Below are 14,825 nucleotides of genomic sequence, written 5' to 3' on the forward strand. Positions count from 1 at the left end.
ATCACAGAGTGCTCCCTCCCTCCCCCCCTCTCTCTCACTCATACCCCCGTGCGATGCGAGGCAACGACTTGCACAGCATGTCGGCGACATGCTTTCTACGTCTCTTCCTATGTGAGTGTGTGTGTTTCTGTGCCTATGTGTCCCTATCTTTCACTCATCTACTCGACTCTCGTAATGGGTGCTGTGCCTCCTCACCGTCGTGCTTGCTTGCATGTATGTGTGCCATGTGTGTCTCAGCGAAGGGTAATGCGGATGCTCCAGTCGCTGTGCACCTCCTCGCAGTATTCTGCGCCATTCTTCCGCTTTGCGCTGTGTTTATTCTCTCTCTTCGGCCGAGGCCACCTCTCGGGTACGGCAGTCATCGACACCCCCTTTGCCGCTTCTGCGCTCCCTATTGGACAAGGCAGACCTTCCTAGTGAGCACCATACACCCGCATGTGACGGCACGGACGTTCAACCAACACTACCCAACTCTGAGGCTTTCTTCTTAGATAATGTTCTTCGACTCTTCCGACGATCGTCCGCACACGTTGTGCAAAACGCGTGTGCAGTCGAGAGTTCGAGGCGGTCTCACGACTGGAAGCACAGGGATCATGCCTAGCGAGGATCACAGCGGACTCGCGGATGTCAACCCTCGGCTGTCGTCGGAGCACCGGTACAGCATGCGAGCTGGCCTACCGAATACATCTCATCACCCCCAGGGCCGGCGGCACCTGGATCCCCACCAATTCACGAACATCAGCGATGACGCGAAGAGGGCGGAGGGGCGGCTCGGTCGGGCGCACGTGACCTCAACCGAGCAGCAGAAGCGCGCCGACGTCTACTATGCCACGAAGCAGCCGTCGGTTGCTCAGCCACCAGGCACGGAGTGCAACCTGTTTCTCAAATCGTATTACTACACGCCTCTGTCGAAGCAGGACAGTCCATCGCCTCTACCCAGGCAGAGGACAGGCTTCCGGGCGGACGCACAGAACACCTCCTTCCAGCTCTCCGAGGCCCGACTGCGCAAGATCAAGAGTGAGCATCCACGATATAAGGAGGAGGTGATGCGTGCCCTGCAGGACCAGCACGGCGACTACAGCATTGTGTCGACCGAGCAGAAAATATCGCGCCGGGTTGCTGTAGAGGAGTATGCCGACGGCAGCGACGCGCGGATGGCGCACATTGAGGCCTCCAACAAGTACCGCAGCACGCCGGACCTGGGCACCCCATCCCCGGCCATCCAGAACTCCATTCCGTACGCACTCAGCGAGGCGTGCCCGCCACGCGCCGACACGCAGCTGTCGTGTGCTTCGCACGTCCGCCTGTATCCAGGTCGTGGCCGCAGCTCCTCTCCCCCAGAAACACCCGTGAAACCATGCGACCGCCACCTGCACGACGGATCGGCCCCGTATGATTCCACCGCTGTCTCGGGCCAGGCCTACCCGTCGCCGCCCGCGGTTGGCGAGAGACGTAACATCTACGCGAAGCCCACCCTGGTTCACATAGACGATCGCCGTCACCGCAACTGCGTGGAAGACCTGGACTCCCTGGCCATGAAGCGGGCGCGCGCGCGCAGCGGCACCAGCGCTTCTCAGGAACGGTCGGATTTCATTTTCGGCCCCGGCCCCGCGCCGCACGCTTGCAAGCCGTCACTACGTTACCGCACCGAAGCGCGCTGGAAGGCTCAGGAGCGCAGTGTTGAAGAGCGGCGCACTGGCCGCGCACTCTATCCTCAGTCCTTCAAGTCAACTGCTCTATGGTAGAGCGTGTGGCCGCGCGGCTGAATTGGTGCCGCGATAGCCCACGGCTGTGCCGCCCTTCTTCTCTATGGCCATTGATGATTTGGTTCTTGGATGACTGTGCCATGTGTGCTGTACTGTATTGCAGCTGCTCGGGCTGTGTGTGTGCGTGGGTTCATGTGCACAGTTGCTGTTTTGTTTGGCTTCTTCTCGGAGTCGATGGTGGGAGAGAGGGTGAGAGGGTGAGAGGGAGGGAGGGGAGGGGGGAGGCAAAGGCTCTCCTCTGCTACTGTTGTCCTTTGCCGTACGTGTCTTCGTACGGACTAACCACCTCCATCGTAGATTCGGGTTCTTCAACGGCCCCCCTCTCCTCCTCACTCCCACCGCCGTTCTTCGCTTCTCCCCGGCCGAGATCTTGTATCGTTGTGAATCACTCACCTTCCTCCTTCATTTCCTCATTTTCCTTTGCCTTCTCCGCTTCCTCACCGTACACACCATGCGCGTATTTTTTTTTGGGGGCGCTTCGCTACTGCGCTGGTGTCGCGACAGCGGCACCCCCCACCTCACTCATCGTGTCTGTTCCTCCATCACCCACTCATAGTCTGTCGCGTCTGCCTTCCTTTCCCTGTGCTGATGCTGCCACGGCCGCCCTTCCCCCCTTGTTCCCCGGCCGAACGATGTGCTCATTTTGTTAGCAGAGGGAGAGAGACGCAAGGTGAAGGCAGAGGCTGGGGAGAATTTCGACGCGTCACTCAACCAAAGGGTGCGGAGCAACACAGACGCAGGTGTGAATGAAGGGTGATGGAAACCGCACTGAGGGGCGCGCCGATGCCTCCCTTCTCTCCCGCAGAACTGTACGGATGTGTGTTGTGGTCTTTGTATCTCCACCCCTTATAGACTCCCACCTCCTTCTTCACCGCCCCTTTGCCGCTCACCAGCGCAACAAAAACAACACAAACGAGTAACAGTGAAGCCAACCAACAACAACAAAGCGTGCAAACGGTGGGCAGGCGTGCTTTCGCGCCACCGTTTCCGCTCTCTCCGCCTTCCTCGCTTTTCCACCTCCGTCAGCCCGTCGCTGCTTCTCTTTTTTCCCCCGAGCCGGACTCTCTGTAGCCGCCCACGTTTTGAGTCTCCTCCAGGGAGAGGACGAGGCGGGGGAGGACTGACAAGAGCTAAGCACGGTGAGAGACGCCTTCTGTTCTGAGCGCCTATGACGGCGAGGCAGCACCAACACGGTGAGCCACACGCAAAACAACACGAAAAAGATGTAGGAAAGAGGATTTACTAGGGGGGGGGGGGCGCAGCTTCGCTGCTGGCAGACAACGCGGCCGATGTCCCCACCTCTCTATTTCTGTCTCCACAGTCATCGCCCCCTCCCTACGTTCTCTCTCCCTCATTTTACCTCTTCTTCCCACTGCGCGCACGTGCCCACCTGCTCCTAACGGCAGCTCTGCTCTGAGCAGCCGATTAGCGAATACGCGCCTATCAAAAGCCACGCGTGCGCCCCAACACACACACACACATATACACACAAAATGGCTGACCACGCGACTGCCGCTCTCATGGCGGAGCCGACGTTGAAGGAGGCAGCAGCAGCTGTCTTCAACGAAGAGGAGTGCACTGCCTTAAAGGCCAATCTACGGGCTGAGCAGATAGCACAGGCCAAGTATCTGCGCGCTCACCCAGAGATCCACAAAGCCGTGCAGGAGGGACTAGCAAGGGTACTGCAGTCCCAGCCGGAGGACCCAGTGACCTTTCTGACTCAGTACTTTCTGAGTGAAGAGTTCCTGCACCAGCGACAGCCGTGACGATGGCGCACCGTCTTTTCCTCTCCAACCCCCCCCCCCCCCCGCTCACGCTCGCCCTCTTCGACAGCTGCTCTCCAGCTCTGACAGTGGTGCCCCCTCACCCCCTCCCTTCTCCTCCCTTCTTACTCTGCATTGTTTCCCTGTTTGCGGTGGCTGCCTGCCCTTTGGTCTCTGTTTTTCTGTGGAATGTACTGTAGCCCCCTTCCGCACTGTTCCGCCATGTGAGAGGCATCTGCTCGCCTCCACCCCACCAAACAGAAAATGGTGACAAACACCACATCCGCAAGCGCACGCCATCGAACGGTCAGGGGATTGCTTCACGGCTGCGTCGCTTGGAGACGTCCTCTCTCTTCCTCCTCCACCTCTCTGGCATTCTTCTCTTGCCACCTTCAGTGACGCCCGGGCCAAGGCTTCTACTCCACTGAGGTTCGGAAAAGGGGGAGGCGCTGCCGAGTGTATATGTGTGCGTGGGGAACGGTTGATGACGGGACGACCCCCCCCCCTCTGTTCGCCGCAGCTACATGACCACGCACCCATGGTATACCTCCCCCCACCGCTTCTTTTAGCAGTTTCTCTTCGTTGTCCTTCTCGGGGCCGCCGCTACTGCCATCCCCTCCCCTCCCCCCCACACGCCCTCCCATGACCACGCCGCCATCGCAGTCGCTCTCGATTCATAATTCCGTATTTCTGCCCTTTCCTCTTTGCTGTGCGACTCGTTCTCAGGGACGAAGGCGGAAGCGGACGTGCGCAGTGCTGGACAGCCCGGTAAAGTTGCCCCGCCCTCGGACCCTCCCCCTCCTCTTCCACGCCACACTCCCGCAAGCACGCACACGTGCACCTTTTCACACCCTCTCAACGCACATACGCACAGCGCACTTTGCTGTTGGTAAGGTGCCGGCCGGATGCGGCGAACGCGACTCCATCGGATGTACCTGCCGAGGGTGCCAAAGAAGGACCCGAACGCGCACCCACTACAGGTGCAGAGCGCACAGCGTTTTCTGCGCACGGCCGGTGCCGGGGCAGTGCTGGCGGTGCTCTTGTCAGCCTTCTTGGCTCTCCGCAAAACGCAGCAGCGTAGTCGCTTGTCGGAGAAGGAACTGCTACGCAAGCGACAAGGGCAGCACGTTGTTATCGTGGGAGGTGGCGCTGGTGGGTCCGCGTTGGCGGCGCTCCTCGCCAATTCCGCGCCGGACTTGAGAATCACGGTCATCGAGAAGGATAAGCAACAGGTCTTCTTGGGACATGTCCCCCTCGCCCATGTTGGTCATCGCAGCTACGACATCGCGACGTCGACAGGCGTGGACGTTGTCCGCTCCCCTGCGGCGTGGAACGTGACCCGGGACGCCAACCTCGTTGCTGCAGAGGTGCTGCGCGTCGACCCCAATGCAAAAAAGGTGTACGTGCGCAGCACCAAAGCGATGCTCATCGCTGCAGCCGCCCCTAACGAAGACGATGCAGGCGAGCGCCGCCCAAGTTGGGGGGCCGACCTCCTGTCCCGCTACTGGCCCAGTCGCCATCCGCAGGTGTCGACCGTCTCGGTCAACGAAGACGGCAGCGCCAATCTCTCGGATGGCACAACGGTCTTTTCATACGATGCGTTGGTGGTCGCCGCCGGCGCGAACCGCTCGTTAGGGAGTTTGGTAGGTCAGGTCCAACCTGCTCAGCTGGATACCTACCGCATCGCTGTCAACCCTGGCACAACGCGAGACAGCCTCGTGAACCTCTTCTCAGGCAACGTAGTGCACGTGAAGGTCCCGCCTGCCTCATTTGTGCTGCAGATGGAGGCGGCACGTGCGCTGACAACACCACTGCGCGCGGCGTCAGGCAGCGGTGTGCCGAGCCTTGAACTCGGTGTGACCGTCAGCCCAGCGCTGTGCACGCCGCTGCCGACGGCAGCACCTTCAACGCCGTCTTCTTCTGCAGCGAGAGCCCCACTTTCTATGCCGGCGCCGCTCGCCCGCTGGTATGGCACGTCGCGCGCCGCGGCCACCTCGCCTGAAACGGCGGGCGCCGCTCTCATCCCGGACGAAGTGGCTGAGCGGCTGCGGGGTGTGTCCGGCTTGACCGTCACTGTTTCTCCATTGAATACACTAGCGAAGTGGTGCATGCACTACAGCAGCCGCCAGCATGATAGCACCTTTGTGTCCAGCGTCAACACAATTTGGAAGTTTCTCCACTACTACAACAAACTGGGCTTGTGCCAGTACACGGCGGTGACGGCTGACCCCCAACCGATAGGACCGGCACCGCGGGCGGTGAACACGGTTATCGAGAGGTTCTGGCGAGAGCGGCAGTTGGCGTGCCAGCAGCCCAACGGCGACTTTCCAGAGCGCTTTCATCTTCTCTTCCACAGCTACTTGGCCGCTGTGGACACCGTAGCCAACGTAGCGACGCTTTACGATTACCTGAACAACGCAGAGGTGCGCGTGCCATACAGCCTACTGGTACTGGACCTCCCGCTCTGTGCGCCGTCTTTTGTGCGCCAGAGCGGGCTGCACCGCACGCGCTACGTGGAGGAGTGCGTGATGCCCGCCTTGCAGCGCGGTACAGGTGAGGCCGCCGCGGCGCCGCAGCTGCGTAAGCATCCGTTTCTGGGTAAAACAAAGAAGGAACTGGAGGCGTTCTTCGCCGACGAGGCATCGTTCATGGACGTGAACCATGAGACGCTGCAGCACCGCCGTTACGCAGACATCTTTGCGCTTGGCGACGTGGCTGGTGTTCCTTCTTCGAAGAGTTACGGCGCCGTGTACGCTCAGGTCCCTGTCGTGGCACACAACATTCGGCAGGCGCTGGCCAATCAGAGAATGCAAGCTCAGCTGGAGAGTGCCTTGACGGAGGTGTCACGCACCGAGACTTCTGCTGCGGTGACGCAGGCGCCGGCGCTGCCAAAAGCGAGTGCTAAGTACACGGGTTACTCCTCGTTTCATGTGGTGATGACCACCTGGAGAGCGATGTGGCCGGAGATGTGCTATGATGCGCCACAGACGGAGCTGAGGTGCCTCTCACCGCCGTCGTCGCCGGCCGACTTGGCAGAGGCAGCTACCAAGCGGGAGCTGGACGTGGTCGCCCCTCTCGCGCACTGCGATCACCACCTGTGGAACAGTCTTGCGTGGCGGGACCTACGTGGTTTCCTGAATGGCCTCTTCCATGAGCTCGCCCTCTATGAACTTATGTACTTTTTCATCTTCAGCCGTGGTCTGTGGCACTCGCCGTCGTGGTTTTACGTGCCGACGTACTCCCCGATCGACGGCACGCCGCACGTTCCGACGTGGAGGGACCTCCTTTGAGTAGTGCGAGTTTCATGGGAAGCGAAAGGAGAGAAAGAGACAGCGACCGGCGGACTGATGTGGTCATCGTGTATGTCATTACGACTGGCACGGAAGGCTGATAGTTAATGAGGTAGTTGTCTTCTTCTTTTGCCTTATATTCACATGTCTGGTGTGTTGTTATCTGCTTTCCGAGGCGATGCACTTCTGCTCGCACCCCCGGGAGTGTGCGGGCTGTTTTTCCCAGGCTGACCTCCATACGTCTAGCAGACGCGGGTAAAGTGCCCCGCCCCTCGCATCTCTCCTCCTAATGGTCTGTATGATGCACCCTCTCTCTTTCTTCCGTAGGCACATGCATGTCGCGGTGCACCACAGGGTGCCGCTTCTGAGTGGGCTGTACGGGTGTCGCCTGAGGTCGCCCCTCTCCCTTATCGAGTTGCGGAATATTTGGAAATGCGTCTGGGCATCAAACTGTCGTCGCGGCGTTTCGCGCGAGGCGCGCGATGGGTGTCAACATTTTTCGCAGGACCGCCCCTCCCCATACACCCCCTTGGCACTCATGTGCTTTCCTCCTCACACCCGCTCTTTTCACCCTCTTTCAAATCTTCCGTGTCGATCGTTCTCCTCTCGCCTCCCTCTCCGTTCCCGCTCCTCTGCCCACGCATTCGGTCTTTCATCTTTTGGCCTCAGCTGTGGCTGCGCCTCACTGCGGAAATCGCGCCGCTGCTCTTCACAACCCTCTCCCAATCTCCACCCTCGCCGCACTCCCTAGCCGTTGCTGTCTCTCTCCTTGCACCAGCGTATACGCCCTGTTGTGTGTGTGTGTGTGTGTGCATCTGTCTACGTCGTCGTCAGGGGCAGCAAGTCCAGCCGCACGTTCACTGTCCCATGATAGGAGAGCACACCAGCCAATAGGCAACAACGACAAAGAAGAACGGCCACACTGTCGATCAGGTGGAGCGCTGTCTCTGATTGCAGTCTCAGAGAGAGAGAGGGGAGGGAGTCGTAACGGTTGATTTGGCCCGGCGCGCACACTCACCGAGCACTTTGTGTGTTCGCACCCGCACAGGCACACACTCGCGTAGAGGGAGGAAATTCGAAGAGAAATTCCCCTTTGGCGTGGCGTGCAGTGTTGCCCCCCTCTTTTTTACTCCGTTTCGTCTTTGCTGTTTTGCTCCTTCGTCTGCTGTGGAGGTACAACAGGTCTGCACTGTTGCGCCTTTCCTCCTCCGTCCGCCCATCCCCCTTCCTTTTCTTTCTTCTCCCCCCCCCCCCCCCATCGTCTGCTCTTCTCTGGTGGCTGTGTGGTGCGCCTGCGCAGGTTTTGGTGCTTCTCTTTGCGTTTGTTCAGTCTCGGTCGCACCTTCGTTCAGGCCTCTGCTTTGCCCTCTTCTTCGTCACCACCGCCTGCGCCCTTGCGCCTCTGATGCGCTTTTTCTGTTGTCTACCGTCTTCTCTATTTTCTCGTCCACTTTCATTTCTTGTGTAAAGCTGATTTTTACAAGCCTCCCCTCTCCCCCCCCTGCACTTAGGCCCCACAGTTATGGTGGTCGTCCCTCTTCCCGTTTGAACTCAGCCTGTGTGCCAGCCAGTGTGTTTGCTTTGGTGCCGCCGTTCGTGGGTTCCGGGTGGTGTTGATTCGTCGCCTTTTCTGTTCTCCCTTCGATTGATCATATTTGAATCCTTATTCCCCCCTCCCCCACTCCTCATCTCTTTTTTCATCCATTGCCCCCACCTATCCTTGGCACCCGCCACGCACCTTCCTGGCCAGCTGCCGCGACAGGCGCGCACACCCACGCACGCCCATAGCACCGTGCATACATGCACATCTACGCATCGATTCATCCTACGTACTCCTATAGGCGAGCACTGCTGCTTTGTTCAGCCTTTCGTTTCTCTCTTCACTTTTTCTCTTTCAACCATCTCTTGTATCGTACCTTCCTTGCGGGTTGTTGTTGTTGTTGCGTGTGTCTGTGTGTCTGTCTCCCTCTCTCTCTGTCTGTCTGTCTGTCTGAAGTGCGCACCATCGACGGAGCCTGCGCCACAGTGCTCCTCCTCTCTTCCCTGGCTTGAGCCGTTGAGCCGCTTCTGCTCCACCCCGTGTCTCTCTCTGTGTGTGTGGACTCCTCGTCCCTTGTACTTGTGTAAGCGCACCCGTCTCTGCGTTGTCTCCCTTCCTTCCTTTCTTCTCGCTGTGTGTGTGTGTTTCTTCTGACATAAATTGGTGGTAGTCTTGGTAGGGGCGTGTGGTCGCTGCTGCTCCTGTTCTTCGGTAAGCTCACCAACACCGGAGAGGGAGCGTGTGCGACATTGAGGAAGGGGTCCCGCTTTCCATCACTGGAGCGCTCCTTGTTCAGAATGGCGTCGGTACACGATGGCGGTTCCAAGCACACGATTCTGCCTTCTCTGTCGTCTGGGGCTTGTGGAAGACCGGACTACATGATGTCGTCTTCTGATTTCCTGAATGGGCGCAGGAGCAACAGCAGCAGCGCGGAGGAGAACCCACATGAGGCGGCAAGGCAACCAGTGTCATGGGCCCGCAGGATGAGCAACGCTAAAAAGGCGTGCCCCGTAGCAGAGCAGACGGACAGCGGCGGTAGCCCCGCCATGACTACTGATAGCGAGGCCCAAGAGCGTATGTACTCCACAGGTGGGCTACGCGCGCTTTCCTCTGTAATGAGCGGTGGCGACAACAAATATGAACCTGAGCTGAACGTGCCCGACGTCAGTCACGGCGACGTCCGGGGAGACCGACCTGAATATACCGGAGTTCCTGTTGTGGTACAGCGCCCCGGGCTCCCCAAAGAGGCTTTCCTACCTCCGGTGCGCCAAGGCACCCATGACGCGTACGAGAACGGCTTGAACAGCTCAAATGAGACTGCTAGAAGGACCTCTGGCCACGTCGGCACCTCCACGCACCTGAAAGGCTCCGTGCGGGAATACGTGCGCAAGACACTGCAGCTTCAAAGTGAGCAGGGAATCCGGACCTGCGGCAGGGTGCGGCGACCCCTATCCTCCATTCTTGTGAAGGCAGATGCGGCTGAGCTGCAGCGGGGCGAGGACTCGAATGGCAACCAGCACTGCGACTCTGAGCTGCGGCGCGGGCTCGGCTGGGACAAGTCAACGGACAACGGGGCCTTCTGGAAGAGAACTATGTCGAAACAAGAGACTGATGCAGACTTGCGTTGCTTCACTGCGTACGAGTACATCTTGGCCTTTTACTACGATGAGAGCAGGGAGTGCGACGACAGCCTTGATGTGACCACCCCAGACAGCAGCCAGCGACGAAAGCGCGAGCGTGTGGCGCGCGTGGTGGCAGAGACAACCCCACGCGAGGAGGCGGAGAGGTCAAAGCTAAAGTCAAAAGGGACCATCTCTGCCCGCACGCGACGGGCGCAGATGACGTGTGCCACAGTGGATGAATTGTATGAGCAACTGACGATGTGCTACCGGGCGGCTGGGGTGGAAAAGGCCTATCTCGATACGCTCTTCATGAAGGAGGTGCTGAACGGAAGCCGGCAGCCGCGGGTGCACGAAATGGAAAAAGACGATGACCTCGGCGAGAACTTATCCGCTCCATCCGATGGCGAGGCCATGGAGGCACCGAGGGAAGTGGTGTTCGTTGGAAAACCAAAACGGACGAAGTCGACTGCGTGCAGCAGGCGATCCGCGAAATTGTCGAGCCTCTACGAGATTCTGCTGAACCAGATGCGGGTGAGGACGACGCCGGCCTTTCTGCACCACAACGCTATCCCGGTGCCAATGATGCGTTTCCTCAAAAAGCGCGGCACCATCAAGCTGGGCAACTACTCGTACGTGCTTCACCTATGGGATGATGAGGAGAAGGGCTACCTCGTCACCAGCGTCTTCGACCGCAAACCTGGTTTCCCAAAGCAGTTCAAGGACTCCTGTACCTACGCGATTTATGGCGTAGAAATGGGCCACGACTGGGGCACGCGGTTTGGAAATCTGGTACTGATGCGGCAGCACTTGGCGCCGGGGGCACGCAAGCACTTCCCCGAGGAGGGCAAGCTGATTCGCGGGCACACGGTGATTCGTGCTGCCAGCGTCTTGGACATCTTTGACGGCCGTGTGTGCGACATTCCGCTCAGTCTCAGGGAGGTGGATTACCGGCGCACCGGCATCCACGCGAGTGTGCAGGCCCTCGCCCATTATAACCATCTCTTCCCCCACTGGGGTCCGCTGCGCAGCATTATCCACCCGCAGGACTGTCTCGGCCGTCCGGTGGTGAACCCGGCGGGCGGCATGTACTGCCTCTCCATGATAGTGAATGGGGCGGTGCGGATGGTGAAGGTGGACGACCGGGTGCCGGTGGAGCCGGAGAGCGGACTCTTCCGTTGCCTCACGTCCGCCACATTCGAGCTGTACCCGGCGCTGCTGGAGAAGGGGCTCCTCAAGGCTAACGGATGCGGTGTCAACCTCGCCCTTATGGAGAGCGCCGCGGTGCTGTTCCAGCTGTGCGGATGGATACCCGAGGTGATCCGCTTCCGCCGCGCCGGTGGCGTCGAAGAGCCTACCGTGGATGGCCTGATGCGGCCATCCGAAATGTGGTCGGTGCTGATGGAGGGCTACAACGTTGGTCGGCTCATGATGACTCTCACGGCGCACTGGTGTGCTGGCCGGCTGCCCCTCACCCCAGGGGAGCGAGTGAGGCAGAGCACGCAGCGGTTTGTGACGCCAGTCGTGTATCCCGTGATCGACATGATCACGCAGCGACTGAGCAGCACCGGGGAGCCTACTATTCGTGCCATCATGCTGCGAGACACGACGAAGGATCCGTCGACGCGCATGTTTGAGCCACCATTCACGACCTCCCTCACGGCGGAGCAGCTGCTCGACCTGGGCTACATGAACACCCATCGCGAAGCCGGTATCTTCTGCGTCACGTGGGAGGAGGCAATTGCCCATTTTGATCACTGCAGCATCAACTGGAGTCCTTTCACGTACTGGGACCTTCCGAGCGGGTCGGAGCCGCCAGAGGACTGCACACGGCTTTGTTGTCACGGGGTCTATGACATGCGTAACGCTGGGCAGCACATGGTGCGGCAGCCGCAGTTTCACATCTGCTCCCACCTTGTAGACCGATGCACGCACTTGTTCCTGGTCTTCTGCCCCCACACAGGTGACCAGCCCCCACTACCGCACGACATCAACGTACTTGACAGGAGAGCTGTGGACGAGTTCTCTGGCGGTGAGGCAGTCGTGCGGTTGCGCGTGTACGAGATAACGACGCTACCGTCGCTGATGCGGTGCACGATGCGCGACCGTCGCGGTCGTCGGGTGTCGTGCTGCTTCGGAGACTGCCAAGGGCGGCGTATCGTCAGCGAAACGGAGGGGCCGCGCGGGCTGCAGCCACTGGCAGTCGCACAGGGTAACCGCAGCGAGTTCATCACACTCGGTTTCGACTGCCTGCCTGGCACGCGAGAGTACGTGGTCGTTATGGACGTGCACGACCGCCACTGGTCGCCCAGTTGCAAGGGCGCGTTCCCGTACACCTTAACTCTTTTCACCTGCCTTGACCCGCTGCTGGAGCGCAATCCAAACAAATTCCCTATCTCCGCCATACACGCGCAGCACGCCACACTGGAGCAGGCGAAGCAGGCGGCGATGGGCGGCGGCTTCTCAACCCTAGAAGTGAGCTCAGCAGAGCTGAACGTGAGCGATATCCTCGAGGAGGAGGCACAACGCAAGCCACCGGAACGGACGATCACGATGCACGACATCCCAGAGCACCCCAACATTCACTCCCACACGGTGCAGGGGATGTGGTCCCTGCCCGAGTCGCGCGCACGAATAGCGCTGCTACAACATGATGCCATACATGAGCTCTTGTACACGGGAACGCAGTACTACTTCCATCTTGGCACTCCAGAGCACTTCTCCTTGCGCATGTGCCAGTCGAAGAGGATTGGGCCCGCGCGCTCCACGGTTGAGATGAAAGTACTCTTGGTGCGGCGAGCAAGCAGAGATGACGTGGACACGAAAGCGAAGGACCCGCTGGTCGAGCGCAACGTGCGAACCTGCGGCGGCGCGGTGGCGAAAGGGAACAAGGCGTATGTGCCACACTCTGTGCAGGGGAACATTATGAAGGGCAGCAACATCGTGCTCTGCAGCGGCCCCTGGTCCCTGGACGGTGCGGTGATCGACAGCGTATCGCCGCACACGGTGCTACTGGATCGCGACGGCATCCTTGTACGGCACCCGCGGCGTCTACGGCAGTTCTACCACACTTCCTTTAACGTCGCCCTTTCTGACCGCGAAAACAAGGACAAGTCAAACATGAACTTCTTCCTCATATCTCGTCCAAACCCCAACGATCAAATGCGCGGCGTCATTCTGCAGGCGTTTGCGGACGGTTTTTTGATCTCACCGCACGCGTGCAACATCGGCATCAAAGGCAACCTCATCCCACACGACACGGAGGTGCGCGCCGTTCTCACGTCCTCGAACTTCTGCTACGAGGTGCACAGCGATGAGGGCCACGCCGTACCCTTCACTGAAGAGAGCGCGCTGCGATCGCTGGCGACGCCGGTGCCGCAGCTCGACCTATTCATCGATGTGGACCTGCAGAACACGGCCCCGGCGAAGAGCACCTCGTTCTCACCCGAGTCCAACGCTGGCCACGCGACTAATCGGCTGCGCGCCGTCGTGCGTACCGCACTGACGTCGAGCCCAGCACAGCGACTGCGACTGCTGCGCACCATCTTCTGCACTATGATGTTTATCCGCCGTAATGTCACCAATGAAAATCACCGCGCATTTCTGATGGGGCTGGGTGGCTCCATTGAGGCGTGGGTTCGATGGCACCAGAGCCTGGAGTCGCCGGGGGCGCAGCCGCCGGTGCTGTCCCTGCCGCCGCTGCCGGAGGGGGACTACATCATCATCCCTTGCTTTAATCCCGTATCCGACGGTGCGGCGGCGAAGCCAGAAAAGAAGCGTGGCGTTGTGACGGAGGACCAAAGCATGACGGACTTTGACATCACCCTCAGCGTACCAGGGAGAGTCGTGGAGCTGATTCCGACGAGAGATTCAGCTGACGGAAGGAGCAGCACGCAAGTAGGGCGGGTACAGATGCATTGCGAGCAGTCTATTGCAAGCACCGAGCGCGTGAGTCACGACGCCGCCATGAGGCGGTTTGGGTGTACCTTCTTTTCGGGGTGGATGTTTGGCGAAAATAGGTGTAAAAGGCGTGTGTAATGCGCGGCGACATGATGGAAGAGCGGGGGGAGGAGGAGGGAGGGGCGAAGGTCTCTCTTTGTGTGAAGGGTTAGGAGGCCTTGCCGGCAACACTGGTGCAAGACAGGGAGGGGGGGGGAGGCGCCTCACAGCGTGACATGCGTAGGCGTGTAGGCTCAGGTGTGCGAATATTTTGATCTTGGCATCTCTCTCCGTTTGCCCTCTCGCTCTTTCGTTGACAACGTTGCCTCTCTCCCCTCTTCAGATGCTTGCATGAGGTCCTCTTCTCTTCGACTCCCCTGTCGAGTGCACGTGTGGCTTGATTTTCTTCGTTCGTTCAAGAGCTACGAGCTCGTGTGTGTGACGCGTTCCCTGCCGGTCTTGCCCACTTGACAGAGGTGCTCCCTGACCGATAGGCTCAGACCTGCACACAACTACCGCGCTGGTGTGCGAGTGTGAGTGCCTGTGTGTACATCCGTATTGTTATGTTTTGTGTTCATCTCCCCCTCCCCCTCCCCCTCTCTTTCTTCCACCGCACGTGTGCATCCGATATGCGCCTTCACGGAGTCTCTCTTCCCGCGGGCCGCTCTTTCTTCAGTCAGGGGCGCGCCCACGTTAAGTTGCGTCGCTGCGGAGTCCTGTCCGCTCGTTGATGCATGTGTGTATGTGTAGCGCACAACGATGGCGACTGGTGCTTCTCCTCTTTCCCCTTCGCACCAACCATGGATGACCGCAGACTCACCCATGCATACGTACATGCACATGGCCCTACCCAGATGTGCATACGAGTTTGTGTACCTCAAGGCGAAGTATCTGGGCAACTCAGGCGG

General features: G+C 59.6%; 4 protein-coding genes across 4 annotated transcripts; all 4 read left to right on the forward strand.

Annotated features, from left to right (window-relative positions):
- Positions 1-593: 593 nt before the first annotated feature.
- Positions 594-1,745, forward strand: LBRM_20_0260 (conserved hypothetical protein; the record flags this gene model as incomplete). The annotated part of the gene is made up of 1 exon (XM_001564263.1): positions 594-1,745. One exon carries the CDS (start codon positions 594-596, stop codon positions 1,743-1,745), a length of 1,152 nt encoding a protein of 383 aa, XP_001564313.1.
- A 1,514-nt stretch (positions 1,746-3,259) lies between these two features.
- LBRM_20_0270 (conserved hypothetical protein) lies at positions 3,260-3,532 on the forward strand (the record flags this gene model as incomplete). The annotated part of the gene is made up of 1 exon (XM_001564264.1): positions 3,260-3,532. The coding sequence occupies one exon, from the start codon at positions 3,260-3,262 to the stop codon at positions 3,530-3,532; it is 273 nt and encodes a 90-aa protein (XP_001564314.1).
- Positions 3,533-4,434: 902 nt separating this feature from the next.
- On the forward strand, positions 4,435-6,819 carry LBRM_20_0280 (conserved hypothetical protein; the record flags this gene model as incomplete). The annotated part of the gene is made up of 1 exon (XM_001564265.2): positions 4,435-6,819. The coding sequence occupies one exon, from the start codon at positions 4,435-4,437 to the stop codon at positions 6,817-6,819; it is 2,385 nt and encodes a 794-aa protein (XP_001564315.2).
- A 2,523-nt stretch (positions 6,820-9,342) lies between these two features.
- LBRM_20_0290 (putative calpain-like cysteine peptidase) lies at positions 9,343-14,016 on the forward strand (the record flags this gene model as incomplete). The annotated part of the gene is made up of 1 exon (XM_001564266.2): positions 9,343-14,016. One exon carries the CDS (start codon positions 9,343-9,345, stop codon positions 14,014-14,016), a length of 4,674 nt encoding a protein of 1,557 aa, XP_001564316.2.
- Positions 14,017-14,825: the final 809 nt, after the last annotated feature.

This window comes from Leishmania braziliensis (genome assembly GCF_000002845.2).
Source record: "Leishmania braziliensis MHOM/BR/75/M2904 contig, possible fusion of chromosomes 20 and 34".
NCBI classification, from domain to species: Eukaryota; Euglenozoa; class Kinetoplastea; order Trypanosomatida; family Trypanosomatidae; genus Leishmania; species Leishmania braziliensis.